We start from the raw sequence: 26581 nt of genomic DNA on the forward strand, positions 1-26581 counted from the left end.
GATTTTTTTCCATTTCAATGCTTTTCCTAAGGCAGGATGCTTGAATTGTTGTCTGGTCTTCGTCAACATCTTATCTTAACTATCCAACGTTAAGCAAGTATTGACATTTCCCCAGGTTGCCATGAAGTCTACAGCAGGGGTAACTACAGTGGTTCCTCTGGTTACGAACTTAATTCGTTCCAGAGGTCCGTTCTTAACCTGAAACCATTCTTAATCACCGTCGTGCGATTTCTGTTCTTATCCTGGGGCAAAGTTCTTAACCCGAGGTACTACTTCTGGGTTAGCAGAGTCTGTGACCCGAAGTGTTTGTAACCCGAGGTACCACTGCAATGTGGGGCCAGTAAGATGTTGCTATACTAGAACTTCCATCAACTCCAACTGGCATTGCCAATAGCATGGATCTACCACTGGAGGGGACCATATTGGCCACACCTGCTCTATGGTAAAAAAACAAACAAACCAAAAAACCTATTTCATGAGCCAGTCCATCCCATCCTTACAGCTGATAAAAGTGTAAGAAACAGGAGAAATGCCCAGGTGAGCGCCCGTTGCTCGGTCTCAGCTCCTGCCAACCTAGCAGTTCGAAAGCACGTCAAAGTGTAAGTAGATAAATAGGTACCGCTACAGTGGGAAGGTAAACAGCGTTTCCGTGTGCTGCTCTGGTTCGCCAGAAGCGGCTTAGTCATGCTGGCCACATGACCAGGAAGCTGTACGCCGGCTCCCTTGGCGAATAACGTGAGATGAGCGCCACAACCCCAGAGTTGGTCACGAGATTTAGACCAGATCTTAATGAATCTCTATATGGGGGTGGGAACATACATAAAACCAATGCCCAATCCACTCATCTTGATTGGGTCCAATTTATTTTGCCTACTATGCAGAAATAAATGAAACAACTTCTATCTACCCATGCACATTTAGAATAGTGCAATACAAATGTTCTACTTTTACGTTTCTTCAAATTGACATTGGCACATATATAAGTATTAAAAACAAAGATTGTTTGTGTTTAAAATGCAAAACCACATACATTTTTAAGCAACAAAAATATGAATATGTGTTTAGTGTTTCAACACAAGACCTTAAACAGTGTATCAAGTTCATCTTTATTGAAACTTTATAGTCTGCTCTAAATTCACTTATCTCCCTATATATACCTCATCCATTTTTCTAAGCACTGTGCTCAGAACACAAAATCATGTAGGCAAACGTGCACCTAAAACATGCCACACCTCTTTACATATAGAACTGAAATTCATTTGTTTTGTACAGGGACAATTGACTTAGTTGCCCTTTTTACATAAAAGCTACATCTTAGTACATAATTTGCATTTCAAGGTTACTTGCCATTTATTTTGCTACTTACCTTCAGCAATAAACTTGAAACTCTGTTCAAAGGCCTATTTGCATTTCTATAAACCCCATGGAACCTTTACCATTGTGCCACACAATAAGGATGAAAACCAATGAAATGTAGGCTTGTAGAACTATCTACACCTCCCACTGGCCTGTTATTGGCAGCATGATAGGACCTTCACGCTTGTTTGCAGGTCTAAATAAGAAAGGACACATTAGGTGAAGCCAACCTTTTACTACATTTGAGAACAAAACAGCAAAGTAATTGGTCGATGCATCTTGCAATGTAAATGAAAAGACTGAACGTAGGAGCCCTTTATGGCTAGGAGATTACACATAATTGGGCCAAAGAAAATAGCTAAAAAATACTAAATGTGGGAAATTCAGGGGGAATGCATCCAACTGGGTTCCCCTTTAAACTGTTTTCTACACTCATGTAAATAATGGAACAAAAACAAACATCTTATCCATTATTTTTGCTACACTATTTTTATTTCTCTTTCTGTAGTACATGAAGTCACTCTTTACCTTTTCAATATTCCAATTTTTACTTCTGGTATGACTGATTAAGCGAATGACTAAAAAAAATCTGATTCAGGTAAGAATCACTGGTATGAAAGTGAATCCTGAAAAGTTGTGCTCCACTGTTTTAAATGGCAAGGTAACGATTTAGGGCTAGCATTAACCCAGGACAATAGCAAAACCGTTCATTTATGAAGTAGGCAACACCTTCCAGCATTTCCTAAAAGGCAATGAATCAGTAAATGAGCACTTGGTTTTTACTGTTACAAGCATTCATGGCTGTAGCCAAATGCAAGAGCCCATGCCTCCTCTTCTCCCTTCCAGTAATATCTAAGATTACAAAACACATGATGCAATGTCATTGAATTGCAACTTTCCATACTCCAAAAAGCAGCAGCCAATGAAGCTGCAGACTGGGGGAGATTGGAGAAACTCACAGCAGGAAATATTATAGGGTTAGTTAGGTAAAGGTAAAGGGATCCCTGACCATTAGGTCCAGTCGTGAACTCTGGGGTTGCGGCGCTCATCTCGCTTTACTGGCCAAGGAAGCCAACGTTTGTCCGCAGTTTTTCCGGGTCATGTGGCCAGCATGACTAAGCCACTTCTGGCGAACCAGAGCAGAGCAAGGAAACGCCGTTTGCCTTCCCGCCGGAATGGTACCTATTTATCTACTTGCACTCTGACGTGCTTTTGAACTGCTAGGTTGGCAGGAGCAAGGACCAAGCAACGGGAGCTCACCCCATCGTGGGGATTCGAACCACCGACCTTCTGATCGGCAAGCCCTAGGCTCTGTGGTTTAACCCACAGCGCCACACAATTCAGAGGAATAGCTAAGAAAAATTGGTTCTAATTTCACTATTATACCCTCATCCAACTGAGATGAATAAAAATACATAGAAATTTCAAAATACACAAAAATCTGTGGTAGACATATTTACTGTAGTAAAGTATTAAGAACCACTGTCTCTACAAATTTTGAGTTTTACTACTATTCCTATTTCCTTTGCCTCATTTTTTCCACAAGAGAAAGCAAAGCATTCACTGAACCTAAATCATGAAGCTAGAAACCCATATGATATAAAACAGTTATTAGAAAAGTCATATTACTTTTGATCATCAATTTACAGGTGAGAAGTCAAACATAATGTTCCCTGGGATTGATATACACTCTTCTGTTGTCTGGCTCAGGGTGCTTCTTGCTGCTCCAGTCTTTGCAATTTGTTTGCTTGAAAGCTGGGCACATTTGCAGATGGCTAGGAGCCGAGGAATTTTCTTCTTCATAGCTCAGTTGCCTGCAGTTTACCATCTTCTAAAAAACAAAATGAAATACAGATGATTAAAGAATGATACAAAAATCTTTCTGGCTTCTTCATCATATTACTTTCTTCTTAAAAGGTATGCCCTTGAATGAGAATACTCAAACTAGACGTACTAATAGCTGTGGAATCCTAAATAATAAATGAATACAATTACTTAATTTATAGTATAATGATATGGACTATCTGTAATTTACACTTTCTTCAATATCATGCACATTCAGTACCATTAATATTTGTCAACATACAATAAAAAGCAGTATTAAGATAGCTCAGTAAAAGAAAAACAAATATTGAATGAAGGCCTTTTCTCCATTTAACAGTATTTTTCAAAACTTAGTATTATTTAATAGTTGAAAAGCTTCATTTAAGGCCCACATTTATTCTGCATATGGACATAATCTTCCATACTAAGTGATATAGTAGTGACTAAGAATTTTTTACCAAGGGGTCATCTGAAGCAAAAACCCAACAGTAAAGAATGGGTGACACCTTCTCCCTCTGCTTCATTCAGCAGTCCATGTGAACTCTTCCTTGAGTGTTTATCAGGGTAAAGGCTGAGTTGCACAAGGTTGAGTTTATGCATACTATCTTGTTTGCCCTTGGTTAGAGGTGAGGAATCCAGCATTCTGGGAACCACTCCTAACTACCAGGCTGTTCAGCACAGGAGAGGTTGCGATATTGTGCAAAGTGTGGAGAGGACATTACATAACTGGGGCGCCACTACTGAAAAGGCACTTCCACTGGTAACTATTTGGCACAATTCACCTGATGGGGGCACCTGGAGAAGAGCTCCTGAAGATGCTGATGCTGTCTAAGGCAGGTACATGTTGGGAGTGGCTATCCTTCAGGCACCCTGAATCCAAGCTAGGGCCCTAAAGGTCAAAACCAACCAAAGTGTTGGAGGCAGAAATATGAAACTGTTATTCAGAAACAGGGTATTTTCTTTTCTTCTTGCTCCATGTCCTCCTCATTCAAAACTCAGGTTTATAAAAATTTACAGCACCTTGCATTTCACCCAGTTTTGGACTCCAGGCAACCATTTGCTGGCTAGATGGGGAAAAGGCAAGCAGCAGATTCTAAGCCACTGCAAACATCTGGATCCCAAGACTCAAAGAAGACTGATCACTGTGGAAAAGCAGGAAAGGTCTGAGAGTAGGCATTGTGGTTTCTGTCCCAGCAGTGCTTGGAGCAGGACACTCAATGGGCGACCTGTGGCATAATCTTTTGCTGCTGAAATGTTGGCACCAGCTGTGGCCAGTGAAGAAGTAGCAGGCATGACAGTGGCAATACTCCAGTCCACTTGCACATCAGGACTTTTGCTGGGTGCCAAACTTACTGAGATTGCTGTGATGACCAGTGTTGGGGCAGCCACTACATGCTTCAAGAAGCAAGATCTTCCTGGCACTTAAGAGCTAATGCTGAGGACCTGCCAGATTCATCCATCTTGTAGGGAAGATCTAGCCTCCCCACAATGCAGGGCCATTTCTGTAGGCAGACCAATATTAAGAGAACTTCTGCCCCAAGTGAAGAATACCATCCTTGCTGGTTATCCAGAAAGTCAAGTTTTTGTTTCGTATCAGTTGAAGTTTGAAATTAACAATCACTCAGCTGTGCTTTTAGTTACTGCTGTATTGCTTTCTGTTTGCATAGTATTATTTTGTTGTTTCTATGGAAGCTTGGTGAATGGCACTAAATATTTTTTAAAAAATAAGGAAAACATCTTGCCCTAAGATAGGTATGAATGTGCCTTATACCACAATCACATGCAGCTACATCAATGTACACAGTAAGAATGCATTTATGTCTTCTGATCACCTTGTATCATTCCACAAAATAACTTAGAAAACAAAAGAGAATTTCGTAAGCACTTTGATTTTAGAAGAAATTAGAAGGAATTTTTTATTAAAAAAAGTTCTATGGTACCGTACTTGCACACAAATATCTCCAAACCTCAGAAATGAATACCAACCCTCAACCTCAACCCAACACTGTCTTAATCTTTAACACAGAAAGCAAATGCAAGTATCTTGCTTGCAGCTCATCATTACATAATTTTGGGCAACTATAGTGAAGCAGCTTTGTATTCTGTAAAGATTCCAATATGCAAAACTATTTTAACTGTAGTTTTGGATGCAACAGTTAATGCAAACCCAATCAGCTTTCATTGTAAGTGGATGCCAAAACTTAACTATGCCAGTCTCTTCTGAGATTTGTTAGCCAAACATTAGAAAATCACTTGACTCTGATGGAGTCATACTGCTTTCTGGATTGGTAGTCATATTTTGTCTGGGTTTATTCTACTTCCTTTGATACTTTATAATGTAGGCCAAACACTTTTTGCTTCATAGTGTACTAAACAAACACTATTCAGTTCTATAATACCGCACAATTACTTCTGAATGGTGTGTGCAGGGGGCCTGGCTAGACTGTATTTAGGCACTATTAGATGATGTCTAGAACTTTTAACCAGACAGTTTGACACTGAACCTAGTTTTGCTCACAATATTCTTTCACATCAGTATTTCAGGGGCTTCAACTGCTAGTTGGGGAACACAAGGATTTCCACAATCCTTTACTGGAAGCTTCAGTGACCAAAAACTTGCATGCCTTTCATAGATTTACTTAGTCAGAATGCAATGGTGACCATGTTGTTGACTGTGCAGGCTAGCAAGATGATTGCCTCATATTGTTAGGGCTAACCCCAGCATTTTCTGGAGTGGCTGCATTCCTCCAATCCTGTTGGTTTCTATAGCCACAGAAGAACCTAACAGTAGATTTGGGTGGCTAAATTACAGGCTCCTGAAAAGTCAATTAATGTGGTACAGAAATCCAATATGAGTTATGCTGAATCAAAGTATGCGGCCCAGACTTTTTCATTACTTTCGGTGGGTGAGCATTCCTTTGAATGGGGGTGGGGGTGAAATTAAAATAACTTTTGTGTAGGCTTATAATAAAGTTGAGGGATGCAGGTGGCACTGTGGTCTAAACCACTGAGCCTAGGGCTTGCTGATCGGAAGGTCGGTGGTTTGAATCCCTGCAACGGGGTGGGCTCTCGTTGCTTGATCCCAGCTCCTGCCAACCTAGCAGTTCAAAAGCATGTCAAAGTGCAAGTAGATAAATAGGTACCGCTCTGGCGGGAAGGTAAAAGGTGTTTCTGTGCGCTGCTCTGGTTCGCTAGAAGCGGCTAAGTAATGCTGGCCATATGACCTGGAAGCTGTATGCCGGCTCCCTTGGCCAGTAAAGCGAGATGAGCCCTGCGACCTCAGAGTCGTCCGTGACTGGACCTAACAGTCAGGGGTCCCTTTACCTTTTATAATAAAGTTGACTGAACAAATATTTCTCCCACCTTCCCCTGCCCACCCCTAAAGATTTGCTGCCACTCTGCCATGAGTTTTAGTAGCACTCTTGTGGGGATGGGGTTGCAGAAGATTTACTACCTGCAATTCCTTCAACACTCACTACTTCCAAGTATTCTTAAAGGGACATGTAATGAAGTTCATGAGTGTGCACCCTTCAGACTTGACAAGACACACATACATTTACTCATATATATAATGCAATCTGAGGTTCATTCTCAAAGAGGACTCCAGCTTGGGATAAACCCATAAGAACCTGATTAAACCCTCACATGGGGAATGAAATGGATTAGTGTACAGTACTTAGAAGTCTGGCTGGCAGAAGTATACTATATCAATTGATTAACCAAATAATGTCTTATGTCAACTGAATATCTTCTATAGATCAATTTGTATTAAGCAACATTATATAACCAACATTATGTAAAGACCCTTTTACTTTGGAAGTATGTTTTATCAATAACTTACTGGAAGAATTATTTCTTTCTGAGACAAGGAAAGAGCTCTTTCTTCATATGAAGACGGAGGCTTGTGTGTTGGTGGAAGATCAATCCTGCATTGGAAAACTTGCAGTTTAGTCACCACTATTGGAGAAATAATTGAACCAAGTGTGGATTACAGCTGTACAGTAATTAAGCAAAATGGAAACTTCCTTGGTCATATAATAGGAAATTCCGTTAATATAAAATTGCAAGTATCATTTGCGAAAAATTCTTAAATGGCATTAGTTCGAATAACTCAACACATTTGTCAGGCATTACCTGTATAAAGAGAAACAGAGCACATTATATAAGAACAGCCCTGCTGGATCAGTCCAATGGCCCATCTAGTCCAGTGGCAAACAGATGCACCTGGGAAGACTGCAAGCAGGACATAAACACAAGAGCACTCTCCCTTCCTGCAATTTCCTGCAACGGGTTTCCAGAAGCATTGCTGCCTCCAACCTTGGGAGTATAGCCAGTCATTGGCAGCCTGTATAATTCTCTTTAAAAGCTATCCAGGTTGGTGGCTATCACTGCTACTTTGGGGAGAGAATTCCATATTTTAACTATAGAAAAAGTACTTTATCTGTCCTGAAGCTTCCAACATTCAGCTACATTGAATGTCGAGGAGTTCTAGTGTTATGATGGGTTTTTTTCTCTTGCAGCTTTCTCCATGCCATGTCTGATTTTACAACATTCTATGTCACCTCATAGACGTGGGTGGCACGTCTTGACACAGAGCCTAGGGCTCTGTTAAACCACAGAGCCTAGGGCTTGCCGATCAGAAGGTCGGCGGGGTTCGAATCCCTGCAACGGGGTGAGCTCCCGTTGCTTGGTCCCAGCTCCTGCCAACCTAGCAGTTCGAAAGCATGTCAAAGTGCAAGTGGATAAATAGGTACCGCTCCAGCGGGAAGGTAAATGGCGTTTCCGTGCGCTGCTCTGGTTCACCAGAAGCGGCTTAGTCATGCTGGCCACATGACCCGGAAGCTGTACGCTGGCTCCCTCGGCCAGTAAAGCGAGATGAGTGCTGCAACCCCAGAGTCATCAGCGACTGGACCTAATGGTCAGGGTTCCCTTTACCTTTATGTCACCTCTTATTTGCCTTTTCTCTTAACCAAGAAGTCCCAAAGGCTGCAATCTTTCCTCATAAGGGTATCATTCCATCCCGATATTTGGTTGTCCTTTTTCTGAACCTTTCCCAACTCTTCAATATCCATTTTGAGGTGAGGTGACTCAAACTGTACAGTATATTCCAAATGTAGCCGAACCAGAGATTTCTATAATGGCATTAGGATATTGGTAGTTTTATTCCTTTCCTAATGATCGCTAGCACACTCACTCAGTATCTTCAATGAGCTACGGTATCTACTATGACCCTCAGGTGAGTTCACAGAACTAATTCACAAAATCTCTAAAAGTAGTTCTTAACATTGCTGAACTGAAGGCGAATTAAGTTCAGTCTGGGGTGGAACTATGAATGATTTCTAGATCATCTTCATATTTATCTCTCCCACACCCTCACCTACCCAGCAGGAAACCGAGACTTTTTTTTTAAAAAAAATTAAAGCTAAAAGCCAATAGAATATCTATAAAGTCAGAAAGATGCTAGATTGTGAATAACCAGTAAGAGACTATTGAGAAATTAAAAGGGAAGCACTATTATTTCTTAAGCCTAACAACACCTTTATTGTACGTCTAGGTGTACGATGTATAGAGGCAGGTATACAATATTATTTTAGGGGTTCCACCCACCCACCACCAACATATTCAACAAACATAAAAGCAAAACTTTACAAATAACAGACAATTAGCCTTTGCTGATATTGCTGCAGATGGTATATAATGTATACTGGTTACAGAGTGATTAAGCATTCTACAGATCTTTCTAAATAAAAATAAAATAAACACATTATAAACGCAAAGAATTTTTAATTTGTGCTAGTGTAAAGTTCTTAGACTAGGTATATATTTTTTGAGTAGTGTATGCTAACATTTTGTACTAACACTGCAGGGACGGGGCCTTAAAGCAGAATAGAATGGTATAGCATGAGAAAAAGGGAGAGTAAACACTTCAAGCTTTTTTGAAAGCAATATCAGCTTAGAAACAAACAAAAACTTACATTTTGTCCATGTAAGAGGGCCTTTTCTTTCTGGGAGTCAGTAGTACTGTCACAAAGATGGTAATGATAAAGAGAGCAAGTACTGCTCCTATTACAGCCCCAGCTACAGCTACTGATGACGACTGCTTAAATGGAACATCTGAAATGTAATTCAGCATGCATTATGATTTTCAAGCAATGAGTCATGTTATCAAAACTCCTCAAATTCAGGAAAAAGAAATACAGTTATCGGCCTTTGAGTTAAACATGTTGTAGAATCTACAATTTATCATTACCACTGCATTCGGGTCATAAACAGCTATGCAATATTTAAAAAATGACTGCTGAAGGCAGAATTTGAACATACAGTCTTAAACTTTTAAAGATAAAAAAAGAGGAATCAAAATATGTTGACATGAAAATGATTTTCAATTCACAGGGCGTTACATATTTGAGACAGATGCCTTTAACAATGTCTGGGAAAGTAATTTTTAGCATAGCAAACTTTTGTATTTCAATCTACAAATAGAACCATTTGTTTTTAGACTGTGCATAGGAACAAGATACAAAAATAAATGGCAGTTATTCTGAAAGTTCCGTCTGGTTTAGAAATAGTTATCTAATACTTTAAGAATGCAAAAGTGCAAGCTACTGAAGTTATACTTACCAAAGCAACTTTGCTTATTCTATATCCCTGAGATACAACAAAACAATGATATCTGAAGTTATCTAATTTTACTATCAAATGGCTAGCTGTATCCTTTTTTTTGGTAGAAATCAGTAGACATTGTTTTATTTTACTTAAAACACAAACAAAATCTCTGCAAAAATCTGAAGGCCTGTAACTTTTTTCAGTGACATGTTGAAAATCAGGAACTGTACCAGGTACATTAGAAATGTTCACAATTTTCAGTGACTCATCATAGTAGAAGTGGACCACAGTGGCAGGTCAATAAGAGTGTTACACTTTAGTGGCAAGTTAATTAGTTGCCCAGTTACTCTGTTACATGAAATGTGTTACCTGTACTGAATGTGCAAATCATTGCTTAAATATTTCATAAGTATTTGAAAATGCCTTTAGCATTATTTTTATCTCCATCCTATCTCAGAATATATGAATGCATGCACTGCTTTTTGCTTCACCAACATGCAACACTGCCATGAAAAGCTTTAGACAGCTGCAAGAATGGGAAAAAAAGTTCATATAACAGCCTACTTTGAATTTGGACATCATTTCCAAGGGGGAAAAGTCTAGACTTCGGAGGCCTATATACCAATGGCCCAAATCCACCTAAAGTATTACTTATACATGTCTCAACTACACACATGGTGTGTAGTTTGTCCCTATGTTTTTCCCTATGTGGCTGTGGAGGCTGAAATCCAAAGCAGAAGGTACAGGTGGGGTAGTTCTTAATCCATTCCCACATGAGTTTTCACACTATCACCCCAAACTGCTTTTTTTTCCATCTTGGAGGAAAGATGCACGCCTGCATCAACAAATGTATACAAGGAAGACCATATATAAGTACTGCATTTTCCCTACCGAAGAAAGTCCATTCATTCATGGCAAATATGAATATTAAGTATGATCTGCCCTTATCTGGTACACACCTTCCCTTTCTAATCTATTTCCCAACTGAACAATCAGTACTTCTCACACCCAACGTCAATATTCATGAGGACTTGTGATTTATTACACACTGAACGTAATTTGCAAACTGCAGAACACTATCAACTGAGCTCTTTGACTTAGCAGCCCAAATAATGGTCCGAAGGCACACAATGCAATTCTACTGATGCTACATAGAAGTGACTCTGAAAACTGCATGAATGGGAGACTGCCTGGGAATCATTAGCAAGCTGCAAAATCAGCTCTTTTCAGGAAGAATGGAATGTGCAACAACCAACTGGCAAATAATGAGTGTCTGGAAGTTTGCTACTGCATAATGACTCCCAAGCTATTAATCCAATGAACATGATTCACCAAAGTATACATATATTTAGCAGCATTGACAAAATAGGCACATATGCTTTCATCACACAAGCATACAATCTTCAGTATATAGCTATGTATTAGGTTGTCTCCCAGCTGATACAACTCACAAAACTCAAACTGGTGTTTATGCTATGCTGTAATCGTGTTTCATTCATTCTGGAAAACAACTTGTGCTGGCTCATCTGATTTTAAACAAGGATCATCTCAATGATACCTACTTTGTATATAAACACAAAGGCATATTGGTGGCTACAGCAGCAAATGTTTTCTGGACATGCTGAGAAATATCACTACAAAATACACTGGGCATAATCCATATTTGTCCTGTGTATGGATTCTATTTGTTTGGGGATTCTTATTATGTGTAGAGTCATCTGAAGGCAAGACCAATTCAAGTCTTGTGTTTATAGTTGTGTTTATCGTTATCAACTTTTCTCCATAGTTGATGTTCTCCATAGTTACTCCAGAGTAAAGAATTTGGCAACTTCAAACAAAACAGCAGGCCAAACTTTCTGCAGTTAAAAATTAAGTGTTACCTTACAGCTTTTTCTGCAATTTACCTAGACTTTGAGGTACAAATTATACAATCTGCCATCAAGGACAGCTATGTTGACTAGTGTCTATGAACACTTTTACCAATATAGTTAAGTATTTCAGATGCTATATAGAAGTACTAATTCAACAGTTTTTTTTCTGTATTCAGCTCTCATTTTCTAGTCTACCTGTTTCCTCACCACAAATCTAACCTCTATTACATTTTATATGCCTTTCCATCATTTGTGGATATGACCTGCATTCAAGAAATTAATTTAACAAAAGATTTATTTCACACAACTATTCATACTTACAATCAATTCTGTATTTACACCAAACATACATTAGGTAAAAACACTGCAACACTGAACATTTTAAACCTATTATGAACCTCTTCATTTTAAACTGTAAAGCTCTTGATCAAATTTTAACAAATTTATATTGAAGAACACAGAATATTAGGAACTTGCTTCTAAATTTGAGTGTCACAAGAAAGCTTTCTAGAGGGCTTACAGAAAAGTATGGCATTACAATGGAGGTGTTCCCAAGACCATGAGCTATCTTAAAAAAACAACAACACACACACAAATTAGGACCTGCTACCTTGTGGCCTGATCAAAAGCTAACTGAAGTAAGCACTTCAGCCATTGGTGGATCAGATCCATGAAGCAATTATCGAAACTCCCTTGAGTTTACAGGCAAGCATGGTTTAATAATTTTACTTCCAAATGTACTGAAGACATACTTTGGTGAAGTAAAATAGTGTTACCACTTAAATTATCAATGTGATAGAGACGTATAGAAAACCTGTTTCATGTATTTATACTCAACTGCAGTCACATTTCTGAAGACATAGCAACCAAGTCACAGTGTGCTGTCAAAACTGCACCTTAATACAGATACTGTACTGACTGAAAAGCTCTAAAATACTGCAAGTCATTATGTAATGTGCTCATATTACTTCCAAGGTTTTTACTGGGAAGCTAAAAAGCATTAATATTGTCTGTACACATGCTACCAAATTCATCTAATTATTCATATGCAAATGTTTTAAAGAAGTTTCTATTGAAGCAAACACTCATCTACCTTTTCAGTTTTGAGCATGTTTGAACAGAAGATTTTCAATGGGATTTGCTTCTAAGCAAGTATGATGGGCTCCGATTGGTTGTGCTATATTGTCTACACAACCAACTAGGTTTTCTAAAGCCTATATGTGAGATGTATATTTAAACACCACAGTTGCCTCTATTTCCTATGCCCTTCAGAGAAAATCCCTCCTTACATATATTTGTTTCTCCCATCTATTAAGTAATAATTTACTTTAATAGTAATTTTACTGCACTACTCCAATTCTTTTCAAGCAGCACAAATTTCTCAAAATGCCTCATATGAAATATATTTGCTAGTATATTTAATATGCTAGTATATTTTCTGTTTAAGCCAAAGTGTTTCGTCCTTCTCTTTCAAAATATGCCATGTTTTTCAGTGATAAATGCTTACAAAGTCTAAATTTGCTCCTGCATTTAATGCTTCCCTGCTTTTTAGCCAACATTTCTTTAGACAGTCCAAATACTTCTTGTACCATCAAATTCTGTGAAAAGCCAAAAGTTTATTTCTTAAAATGCATCTTCATTCATATACAGAAGTTGCATCTGGGTTTCAACTAAATGCGTTTGTAGCTCTGTGCTTAATTAATGTTCTGTAGACTGCTTATGAAAACCTAGTATTTCCTGAACATTACTTTTTTCCCCTTTTAGGTAGGGTAAACTGTTTGTATCGGATCAAAATAACATTTAATAAATCTTCCGGAAAGGATGAGTCTGGAAACAAAACTGAAGTGATTGGAATCTTACATCCCAGTGCTTGGAAATAAAATGCAGTGTCAAAATATAGAGTTCCTGTTATGCTGCAAGACTTAATTCATTGAAAAGTCTATTGCAGCAGGTTCAGTGCAACAAGTCATCTGTAAAAGGTACCACCTACTACAGTATCTAAATGGCAAGGCTCAAAAATGTAGAGGTATTAAATTCTGTGCAGAAAACCTAAAAATAAAGCTTTGAAAAAACTGTGCCATCAGAATATTTCATGTCATAAAAATTTTTTGTAAACAAAGTGTACCTTAGATCAGCTCTGTACTTGAATCAGTTTCATGTTACCGTTTACTAGAATTATGGATCAAAAAGTACTATCAAGGTAAGTCTTGATCATAAATTTGTAGTCACAAGCAAAGACAGTTGCTTCATTTCAAACTTTTTATAACAATTTCTTTTTCCACTTAGCACTTGGTTATCTTGTGCTATAGGCCAAATAAAGCGCTATATTAAAATTCATATCTTGTGAAAGACAGTAGTACAGCATTGAAAAAAATAATAAAGCAGCTTCAATACATTTAAATGAGGTTTTTACATTTCAATTGTCAAGTTAGAATATAAAAAGCTTGAAAATCAACTTCAAAAACCTATTCCTCAAGAAAAAGTATAAACAATCTGAAAGTGATCAGCTAATGAAGGAGCTTTATGTATAGTCAAGACTTGAAGGTGGTCTTTAGACATACCACTCCTTTCGAGATATTACAGAGCCATCTACATGTGAAACTAAGTCATCTTCATTCTCTTCATAACATTCTTCACCTAAGTATTTCATTCCCAGTGTTCCACCTTCATAGTAATCCATTGGTCTTTCATACCTGTCCTGGTACCTGTTAATAGTGTCTACTTTGTTCCAGTCTGTTTTTTCAGATTCTCCCAAGTAGTCTTTAGTTATGTGACTGTTCACGGGATGTTTTATTTCCTTTTTCACACTGTCAGGGTAAGAATCCACATCCTCTACCTGGAGGGTATCTATTTGGGACTCCTTTTGCATATCTGATGGTGGAATGTAGTTCTTAGCGAAGTAGTCACCACGGAACGTCCTCCTTCTCCTATACAAGATAACTCCAGCCAAGACACATACAAGTATCAGGAAAAGAGCCCCGCCCACTGCACTACCGATGATAGTGCCCCAATTGTCTTCCTGCATTGCTGGCCATGGTGATGTTGGAAAAAGCTTTAGTTTTGGCTGAGTTGCTAAACCTGTGATGCCATCAGTTGAAGGAAGCCATGGAATCGTGGGTGGTGAAGTGGTAGTAGTAGGAGGATCTAATGAAAGAGCAGAGATACACAAGACACAGAAAAGGCAGAGAATGTCAATGCAAACTAAGTTAAGAGCTGATAAGAAAGCACAGTTGATGAGTAAGTAAAAATACTTCAGCATAGTTTTTCATTCTTCATTTAATTCCATTACTTTGGGTAGAGGGAGCAGACAACTTCTGGACCAGCTTACTGAAGTATGAAAAAATAGTTTACTCTAACAATATCATCAACAATTTTTTCCATGCTGTTTTAGAGCAAACATGGATTAATGCCATCAGCTGAAAAGTCAACCTTTTCTTATATTCCAAGGCAGAGTTAAGAATGAATGAATGAAAGAAATAATGTATTATATATAGTTTTGTTAGAGAATGAAAAACTATAAGCTGCATGCTGAAGTTAGCTCTTCATTATTTTCATTTCCCCTGACCATATATGTAGTGGTAGGATTCAATTTGATAGTTACAAGATTTTAAATTTTTTTAAAAGATAGCAGCATTAAAAAGTTTATTGTGTACTTCAATTCTTCCAAAATTCTCACTAGTACTAAAGAAACATTTTAATCAAAATAGGAACTTTCTAAACAAAACAAAAAAGAACTTGTGGAACAAATCAAAGCATAATAAATTTGTTTCTTATTTCAAAATTGACCCTCAGGGTCCCTTTCCAACTCTACAATTCTATGATTCATTCAATTTCTATGAAAAGCACCTAATGAACCTTCTAATATTTGACACCTAAAGTTGCAGGTTTATTCTGTTGTGGTATGGGTACTTAAAAGCTCAAACAACACATGCAAACTTTACTTTGCATGAGTATTGCTCAGGTTTGTTAAGGGCTGACTATGCAAGATGTATTTAAGACTATATTTGGGTATTGGAAACTGTTGTATGTGGATGATAGGGAAATTGCTTAGATTAAAGAAACACAAGTTGTTCTATGTACCCAAGAGAGTTTGGAGCTGTGTATAACAAACAGTGGGTCCCTTTTCAGTCTCACATGGCAATGATCTTGAAACTGTGTTGAGTGGCATAAGCTGCTTGTGATATGGCCCGTGGATATGTCAGAGGAAACAAATTCTACTGATCATGCCCAAACCCTAGGACATACATAAAGTAGTGTTCTTTGGATCCTGAATATAATAGTATTAATATAATTTACATTATCAAGTGGATTCTAGATGATATAAAAAAGGGCAGGAGACAGTTTATAGCAGGCGTTGGCAAGGTTTTCTGCCCGTGGGCCGGAGGATTCCCATGGACTACCGTCTGTGGGCGGGACATGGGCCGCACAGGCGCAGAAGCGATTTCCCGTGCCGCGCTGCCTATGTCTCAAACACCGGAAATGGCTTCTGCGCATGTCCGTGGCTGTGCAGAAGCGATTTCCGGTGCTGGCTGCCCATTTCCAAAATGTCCGCAGTGCCAGAAATCGGTTTACTACAGCGTGCGGGGGACTTGCCGAGCAGGCGGCTCGGTTCACAGGCGGCCCGTGGGCCGGATAAATGGCCTCCACGGGCCGTATCCGGCCCATGGGCCGGTGGTTGGCGATGCCTGGTTTAGAGTATTTATTTTTTAAAACTATTTTTAAAACTAATAGCCCACTGGAGGAGGTTATTCATGAAATGCTATTGTTAATGTTTAGACTTTTCTCCAAAAAAATAATTAGCTGTGTAGGCTAATTAAGTAGACAAAATCTAGAAGACTAAAATACAATCTAAGTAATTTTAATAATTATGATTATATTTTAGCTGGTTATACACCGAATAATTGAATTAAATCCCAAAATACCATGAACAGTAACTTTCATAATATAATCTTTATAGCCTTTTTTGACATGCTTGAATCACAAACCAATTTTCTCAAAAGATTCTACTGATATTAGGTCTATGCTACTACTATTATGCCACTTGTCATTAAGTAACATAATTCACTCACTTTCATCAGTGAGTTGTTTAATTCTTTATGTATTAAGTACATTAAATGAACAAAAGAGAAAGCAGAGGAATTTGTAAAAATGGGCATACTACATAGATGAACATAGGGATATGAACAGTGGTTCCCAAACTTTTCTTCCAACAGATCACTTGAAAATTGCTGAGTGTCTTGGTAAGGGTAAAGGGTAAAGGGACCCCTGACCATTAGGTCCAGTCGTGACCGACTCTGGGGTTGCGCGCTCATCTCGCATTATTGGCCGAGGGAGCCGGCGTATAGCTTCCAGGTCATGTGGCCAGCATGACAAAGCTGCTTCTGGCAAACCAGAGCAGCACATGGAAACGCCGTTTACCTTCCCGCTGTAGCGGTTCCTATTTATCTACTTGCATTTTGATGTGCTTTCGAACTGCTAGGTTGGCAGGAGCTGGGACCAAGCAACGGGAGCTCACCCCGTCACAGGGATTCGAACCGCTGACCTTCTGATCAGCAAGCCCTAGGCTCAGTGGTTTAACCACAGCGCCACCTGGGTCCCTGAGTGTCTTGGCAGACTTCATGATTTCCCCCCTCTGCTTGTTGTAGCAACTGTAATGTACTGTGCTAAATGCTGTATAATTTTAAATCATATTTTAATTGCTTCTTTTCTTATATGGACCAGTTTGGGAACCCCTGATCTAGAGTAATGATGTTTAGTTTAAAAAGGAGTGAATAAAGTTCTCTGATCCTGTATCAAGTAGGTGAAAAAGATTTAATTAGTTTCTATCATTTCCCGAAACAGAAGTATCACCAGGCTAAAAAGAAAAAAAGAAAAGGGGGAAATCTGGAAACATGCTGAAACTGCTGTCTTGAAAATCAGGTTGCCTTTTGATCAGGGTGATGTCAGGGAGCTTTTTCCTCCTCCTCCTCTTCCACCCCACACCTGTTCTACAGTATACCAATCCAGTCAACAAAATTCATTTGCAGCACACCATGGGCCTGAGTAGGCAGTTAGAGGACCTTCTGTCCACACTACTTGAGAGACAGGGAGCATTGTTGAGGGAGTGGCAGTTGAGTCTTTTCATGATCCCAGGCCAAGGCATGAAAAACTGGCCAAAGCTGTGGCAATGGCAGGTGCTTGGTGGCTTCCTCTTCTTTCAAGGTCACATCAGAATTAGATGCTAGAGGGCAGAGAAATGATGGGACCTGAAGCTTGTGGGCTTTTCTAGACTGTCCCAGTAAGACGACTGATAAATTGAGGAGTGGGAAGAATAGAGGAAGTCTATGTACAGCACCCCTCCCTCAACCTTCCTTCACAACTTTTTGGCCACACTGTTGATTATTTTTTCTTTCTACCCATTACAAGCTGACAGGTACATCTGCCAACCAAGGGTGACACCTGATGCATCTGATGAGTTTTATTTCATGAAACCTATGCCAAAATAAATCTGTTCGTCTCTAAATATGTACAAGACTCGTTTTGTTGTAGCAGACTGCTACCCGTCTGGAATTTGCTTTCAACAGCTGCTTCCCTATAAACTTCCTACAGAGACTCTTTTCCTTTCTTTTCCTTACAAGCATCTCCATTCCTTCAGTCTTCTCCTTCAATCCCTACTGATACAGGACCTTCCATGGTCCCAACCCCCTTAACTTTAACATACTCCAAATCCAAAAATTCATATAATGAGAACCCATGCATTATTACATATGACTTCTGTTCACATACAAACGCTTATAGCTTAACTGTTGCCTAAATTAAATAAGCAGCAAAAAGACCCAATACTTAATAGGAACGATTTATCAATAGGAAAAAAATGTATGTGAATATTCAATAGGAATTTACATATAGATATAACATGCATGATTCAACACTTCATTTGGGTGCAAACCACTTCCAAGCATGGCACCCCCATGCCACTGTAGAAATGAATACACAATAGTGGGTGAGTACTCCACAAGCAACTTTGACTTGCTACAAATTATAAACCCACACCTCTAGAAGAGTGACATCTATGAGATGGCATAGATTTGTGTCTGTACATTTAATGCTTTGTTTAGGCATAAGGCACTGTCAAAGGCTTCAGCTCGGGCCAATAACCTCCAAAATAGCTTGAGTTAGCCTAAGTCTTACACAAGACACTGCGTGGTCTATCAGTACCTGAGACCATGCTTGATCTAGCAACCTGTGACTGTGCAAAAAGTGTGACCTGCCAAAATATAACTGCTTGAAAATAAGAGGTTTGCATGCACTGGAGCTCAGAGAATAGTGAATATATAGCATATGAAGAGTTGGAATATTAATGACTAACATGAATTTGAACATGTAAGATTGGATGTTTTCAGGACAAAGTAACTACATTTATCTCTCGAACAACTAAAGGTGAAGATTTTCTGTTAAATTCAATAGATGCTGTTATATGTTGTATAGGATGTTGACTGTAACATTTAAAACAGGATAGCCAATGTGGTGTAGTCGTTTGTTTGCCAAACTAGGGCCTGCGGAGACCAGGGTTTAAATTCTCAGTCAGACAATAAGATCACTGGAGGTCCTTGGGCTAGTCTCTCACTAACTTACAGCTTAACTTACCTCACACGGGTGTTATGAGAATAAAATGGGAAGAATTATGTATGCTACTTTGAGCAATAAATAAAAAAAAATATCCAAAGATACAAATAACATCCCATTATGGACTTGTCTTGTACATAAAACGTAAGAACATATATCTGCTTCTTGAGAAGATCAAGAGTAAAAGTCAGGCTGCAGGAAATCCTGATATAAAGGATAAAATTTAACCCTAACTTTAACAAGTTTTCATTTTTTTCTACTGTAATCGAATGTGCATATCAAGTTTGCTTTTAAAAGAATGAACAATGCTACTGATGTACGTCTACCATCTATTTTTAGCACTTCAAAGTATAGATCTTTTAATAAATCATGTTCCTATGGTAAGTATTCATCCTTTTTTGTGGCTTCTCACAATTTCTTTTTCTCTTAACTTCCTTGAACCCTTTGCTATCATCAGTAAATCTGGCTACCTCACTGCTTACCCTAACCTAATTCCAGGTCAATTGTGAACAAATTTAAAAGCACACATAACAAAACTGATGTTTGAAGGACTCTACTTCTTACACACACACCCCCAAAAAACCCTCTTCAGTTCCCTGGTCTCTCAGGTCCACGTGCTCTCCCACCCTCCTGTGGCCATGCACACACAAACAGGCACTCCAGTTCTCATTATATGTCAATGAGAGGTTGCTCTTCTACTGCCACGAATTAGGCAGGTGGTCATCGTCACTCAGTAGGAGACTGTGTGGGGAACAAGAGGAATGGAGTGCAAGCACTGTTGAAATGAAGTTCCCAGAAGGCTTCTCTCTCAATCTGTCCATTCCTTTTGCCTCCTTTCTTCCTGTTCTCTCTCCTCCTTCTCACATACAGCCAGCCTCTCAGCCCACCCATCCTTCTCCTTCCCTTTTTGTGTGTGCCACAGCTTCATTCTCTAACCATCATTTACGTCTAAACATGTGCATGCAGTGAGCTGCTGGTCTCAGTTACAGAAAGACCAGGGGGCAGAAAAGTAAGGAGGCACTAGATGGGCTGTTGTGCCAAGGCTACGCCCACTGGTAATCCCCAGCCCACAGTACAAGAAACACTACCTTAAATTATTGTTAAGTACATTTAAAACTCCTACTTAAAACTTCATTTCCCCAACTTATGATTTCAACCACAGCTGTGAAGAAAAGTGTACTGGTTTGCTTTCAGATATCATACTAGATTATGTCATGTAAATCATCTTTACAAGAGGGCAAATATTTCCCCATTTACAACCCACTTGTGTTCCTAAGTCCTGTCGCTCCAGCTACTATAAAGCCAACCATTATTTCTGTCAGCGTTGTGTGCAGATACATCCCTATATTTTTGCTTATATAATGAATATCCCATGCAATAGAAATTTTCTTACAAGGAACTTTAAGTAAAGTGGATATTCTCTCAAGCTAATAGTTAAAATGAAACAATAACACACACTATGACCATTATATTGCTGATCTATCATTAAGAAGTTTGTTCAATTACTGAAGAAAAAAACATCCAGTGACTTACCTAGTATGTAGATAGTCTTTTGATCACTTTTTTGACCAAGTGAATTAGCCACTGTACAAACATAAGTTCCAGTATAATTATATGTCAATGGACTGTTGAAATGCAGTGTATTGTTTAAAGGCTGTAGACCTTCAGGCCAATGTCGATCCAACCTGAATCACAAAGAGGCATTTTTGAGTGTTCCAAATCTACTATTTTATTCAAATCAGATAATTTTAAATAGCTAAGAGGTTCTCCTTCTCTAGAAGCAAATGAGTTCATGTGCAGAGTATCTCAAAGTAAAAGGAATAAAAAACTGAATTTCACAATTATATTTAATATGAGAACTGAAGGAGTTCAGCAGTAATTTTGTTCATGTATTCTAAAACTAATATAGAAATACTGAACAGTCTTTAGGTTTCTGTAACACTCTCTTCCTTCAGTTTCCAAAACAGAGTTCCATGATAGGCAACTGTGAGAATCATGAAGACATACAAAAAAATACAAAGAAATATACAAGGATTTCAATCATCATGTTTTGACATCCTGAAATTCTGCTCAACTGGTGTATTGACTTCTAAGATCCCAGCAGACATTGCCACAAACATTGAGACTTTGTCATACTCATAAGAACTAGTCATTTGCCTTAAAATATTGGTGAGATGTATACAGTGTCAAATTTGGTATGAAAACAATTCTCTTCTCATGGTGCTGAGCTGAGCATTAGGTGCCCATACACCAATTTAGCCTTATGCCCATTCCAAATAATGTATATTAAATTATAGTCAATCATCTCATATCACACAATTAAGTCATATATTAATATAATTCATTCATATAATATTACATAAAGCATCATCTAGATGACTAGGAAATTGTTTAGTTACTTTTTATGCTGTACAGAATACATGCTCGTAGCTCCTCATCTGAACCTCTGCAGAAAAGTCATCAATGTTACTCAGTACCTCCATGCCAGTTATATTAGCTACAAAGCTGCTTTTTTCTCATCTAGGGTTGGCTCCAGAATTGGGAGAGCCTTCAGCAAAGTGCCATTTGGTGAGCCCTTCTCCTACATCAGCAAGCCAGCGGCTTATCTGATGGCAATGGTGAGTGGATGTGGGGTGCCATTTAAATTTCTCACAATACCTCACAACTCAATCTGTCTGAGTGAATTATTCTATAAGTATACATGCATATCTCTGGCAAGTTCAGCATAGAAATTTAAATCCTTTATTTGCTTTATACATTAAAGTACATGGCACACTGAAAAAACTGAGGGAGAGGAGAGAACAGAGCATTCTAAATCTCTTAACTAGTTGCACCCAAGGACCGCCCACTCACACCTCCATTTACCTGTTCACATTCATATTCATATTCACGTAAACACTATGAACATAAGCAGAACATAAGCCGAATTTTGCTACAAAGCAGAAGCAGGTTCAAAATCTCTTTCTTGGTTACCAACACTTTAATTCAAACCAAACTACTACAACAGTAAAAATGTTAAATGTCTTGTTAACAATGTTTAACGGATATGTAATAAGATCAACTGCAGCACGATTACAGGATGTGAAGCTATATCATCTTCAGTAATAAAGTACCTTACCCACAATACAACAGAGGAAGAAATTAAGGCTTCTCAAGAGCATTTAATTATATTTTCTTCTTGCTGCACGCAAGCGCTACACAAAGGTGGCGTATCATCATTTAATTCACAATTCACCTACAAAACTAGACCTGGTCTCCATTAATGTAAGCCTGTGTATACACCATATTTTTAAAGTGCATTACTTCCCCCAAATAATCCTAGGAAGTGGAGTTTGTTAAGGTTGCCAGGAACTGTAGCAACTGTACGGAGAAAGCTATGTGCTTTAAATGTATGGTGTGTACACAGCCTCAGCCTAACATAAAGGAAAAGGGCAAATGCCAGGCCACAAGGAAAGAACAACATGTACGGTAGGCCTGCCTGGAGGAGGGCAGAGCCTACTGATAAAGAGTTATATGCTCCTGATTAGTGTTGATTTTAAAGACTTATATCACTTCATCTTCTGTCTTCAGTTATGGACAGTGTTTCTCAACTTAAGATCGGTGTTGTTGTGATCCAAAGTTGCAGGGCAGTGGTCAAAGAACTGTTATTTTTCTGCAACAGGGTCCCTAGAGCTGCCCAATCAGCATAAAAGGGGAGGTTGTAAGCCAGTTATCCTCCAAAGCGACAATGAAAATACAAGGTGCTTCGAGTTTCAAAAGAATTGGTTTGAATGGCTTCAAAATCAGGAGCAGAAGAATTGAAAATGTATAGGTTGCTACTACTAAAACATCCAAACTCAGTTCCTCTAATACAGGGGTAGACAACCTAAGGCTGTGGGCCGGATGCGGCCCAATCGCCTTCTCAGTCCGGCCCACGGACGATACGGGAATCAGTGTGTTTTTACATGAGTAGAATGTGTCATTTTATTTAAAATGCACCGCTGGGTTATTTGTGGGGCATAGGAATTCATTCAACCCCCCCCCCAAAAAAAAATATAGTCCGGCCCACCACATGGTGTGAGGGACGGTGGACTGGCCCACGGCTGAAAAAGGTTGCTGACCCCTGCTCGATTAGGAAACGTTTAGACCAGGCATGTCAAACCTGCAGCCCTCCAGATGTTTTGGCCTACAACTCCCATGATCCCTAGCTAGCAGGACCAGTGGTTGGGGAAGATGGGAATTGTAGTCCAAAACATCTGGAGGGCCGCAGGTTTGACATGCCTGGTTTAGACCTTTAAAAAAGAAAGAAAGCTTCCATTGTGCTATATTTGAGTAGAATGTGTCATTTTATTTAAAATGCACCGCTGGGTTATTTGTGGGGCATAGGAATTCATTCAACCCCCCCCCCCCAAAAAATATAGTCCGGCCCACCACATGGTGTGAGGGACGGTGGACTGGCCCACGGCTGAAAAAGGTTGCTGACCCCTGCTCGATTAGGAAACGTTAGACCTCTAAAAAAGAAAGAAAGCTTCCATTGTGCTATATTTGGAACTGCATTTGTAGTGGTGATTTCATTACTACAAATATACTGACTGTAGTTTCAGAGAGCACTTTAACTTCAAATAATTTGCAGAGCCATCAAATTAAGATGAAAACTACTTTTAAATTGATTATACATAAAATGACATTAAAATAAAATTATCTTTAAAATGATGCAAGGCAGCTATTAACTAGTTATGGACATGACACAACTTTTTAAAATTTTATGTACATTTATACCATGAAATAATAGATCACAGATAACTTCTGAATCAAATATAATTGTTGCCCAAAGTTAATAAATTGCAGCATTTGTGTTTAACATTAATCATGACTGGCAATCCCCCAACAAAATACTAGCAGCTTTGCAGAAATTCAAAAAGCCATCTACTCTCCAAACCTGCTATACATAAAATCAATAGATCATTCTGCAAAAAAAGCCTATTCTACAGTTTATACTGAAGCTTGTTATGTTTGTTGATAAATTCAATGTAGCAATGTATTACTTCTTAACAAGAAAGCATACTATTTTATTCATAAGGTAAAGGTAAAGGGACCCCTGACCATTAGGTCCAGTCGTGACCAACTCTGGGGTTGCGCGCTCATCTCGCGTTATTGGCCGAGGGAGCCGGCGTATAGCTTCCAGGTCATGTGGCCAGCATGACAAAGCCGCTTCTGGCAAACCAGAGCAGCACATGGAAACGCCGTTTACCTTCCCGCTGTAGCGGTTCCTATTTATCTACTTGCATTTTGACGTGCTTTCGAACTGCTAGGTTGGCAGGAGCTGGGACCAAGCAACGGAAGCTCACCCCATCACAGGGATTTGAACCGCCAACCTTCTGATCAGCAAGCCCTAGGCTCAGTGGTTTAACCACAGCGCCACCTGGGTCCCTTCATTTTATTCATAAATAATTCAAATTGTGTCTTTCTCTTACGCTGTTAGCATATGTAGGAGATGGGCTTTTTCTGTGAAAACCAGTGTTGTATTCTCCCTGAAATCTTTGAGTTGTGACAAATATGCTGCTTAAAATATTTCTCTTGCTAGAACAGACCAAGGAGCCATCTAATATACACTTCTGACCCCCACCCCCAAGTCAGATACAGTGGTACCTCTGAATACGCACACCTCTGGTTGCATATCCTTCAGGATGCGAACACGGAAAACCCGGGAGTATCTTTCCGGGTTTCACCATGCGCGCATGCGCAGAAGCAGTCCCTTTGGTTGCGGAAACCTTGGGATCCAATCGGAGCTCCGGAACGGATCCTGTTCACAACCGGAGATACCACAGTACTTCTGGAAGATTCAAACAGCCACGCTCTGTTTGCTCCAAGCATCTGGTAAATTAGAGGTATATTGCCACTCACGATGAACATTTTGAACTGTTATGGTTAACAGCCATTGAATAACCTATTTTCCTTGGATTTGGTCTTATCCTTTAAAGAAGTCATGTATACTAAGTGCTACTACCACATTTGATGGTAATTAATTCCATAACTTTGCAATTTAAATAAACTATTTGCAACATAGCATTCACAGACTGATACGTATTTAAGAAATTAAGGTTCAGAATTGAAAAATATTTTACATTTTGATGAATGCCATAATCAAACAAGAACTTACCGACTCCATGTAAACTCCATTGGCAGTGGATTTGCATCCGCATTACACCTGAGTAAAACATTCTCTCTTCCAATATACCAGTTTCCATCATACCCAGTCACTGTAACTTCGGGGGAATCTACAAACATACATAAACGTAAGCTACTATGGAAAACAATCTGCAACCACAAGTAAGACTTTGTGGAATCTAGCAACTTTAAACAGTCCCCATCTAAATTATTTTCTTAGCTTCTAATGAATACCTAACCTACCCAGATTTCACCTTCTGCCTGCTTGCCATCTATGCCAACCTGCACTGTCAATAGAATTTGGACATAATACATTTGATTCCATTAAGGAACACAGTCTTAAGTGAAATTGACACTAAGAGAGCTGTTAAGAAACCATCTTAAAATTCTCAACACATTTAACAGCGTCTAAATTAGATACTACCGTATATTCCGGTGTATAAGACAACTTTTTAACCCCGGAAAATCGTCTCAAAATTCGGGGGTCTTATACACCGGGTACTGCCCGCTCGGCAAGTCCCCCGTGCGCTGCGCTGAACTGGGGACTTGCCAAGCAGCACGGGGACTCACCGAGCAGCGTGGGGACTTGCCGAGCAGTGCCAGAAATCGCTTCTGAGCATGTCCTCATATCCGCAGCGCCAGAAATCGCTTCTGCGGCTGCAAAGACGCGATTCCAGCGCTGCTCATGGAGTCCCCACTGCGCCAGAAATCGCAAGTACATAAAATATAGATAATATCCCAAACTCTATATTTTAACTTGAAAATTAGGGGGTCATCTTATACACCCAGTCACCTTATACGCCGGTATATACGGTATTTATTGCACTTTATCTGCACAGATCATATATACAACTTCAAATTGTATTTGTCAGGAACATATTCTAATAAATAAGCATTAAGTAGTGGAAACTATCCTGCGGGTTATCAATTTCAGTTAACCTGGAATTTAATTAGAATATAGTTGCCATGCACCCCCTGAATTGATCCCCCACCCCAGATAACTGCTGTTATTCCAGGGCACCCTGTAGCTTAAAGTTAGCACATTATGTATTTGACACTCTTATTTTGGGGCTTTTAAGTATCAAAACATCAAGTTACATATAAACTTAAGAGTTTATTAACATAATTATTTCCCATTTGACTATATTTAGTCAATAACGACAAGATTAAGA

General features: G+C 39.0%; 1 protein-coding gene across 2 annotated transcripts in view; it reads right to left on the reverse strand.

Moving 5' to 3' along the window:
• Positions 1 to 1576: 1576 nt before the first annotated feature.
• NECTIN3 (nectin cell adhesion molecule 3) overlaps positions 1577 to 26581 on the reverse strand; it is a 42534-nt gene continuing 17529 nt past the window's right edge. The window contains exons 4-8 of one of the 2 annotated variants that reach the window (XM_035115064.2): positions 25402 to 25519; positions 20796 to 20947; positions 9156 to 9294; positions 7022 to 7106; positions 1577 to 3187 (exon numbers count right to left, since the gene is read on the reverse strand). In XM_035115064.2, coding sequence (XP_034970955.1) covers positions 3014 to 3187; positions 7022 to 7106; positions 9156 to 9294; positions 20796 to 20947; positions 25402 to 25519 — 668 coding nt within the window. In that variant the 3' untranslated portion in view covers positions 1577 to 3013. The other variant, XM_035115063.2, reaches the window with a different exon arrangement.

Source organism: Zootoca vivipara, chromosome 4 (genome assembly GCF_963506605.1).
Source record: "Zootoca vivipara chromosome 4, rZooViv1.1, whole genome shotgun sequence".
In the NCBI taxonomy this organism is placed as follows: Eukaryota; Metazoa; Chordata; class Lepidosauria; order Squamata; family Lacertidae; genus Zootoca; species Zootoca vivipara.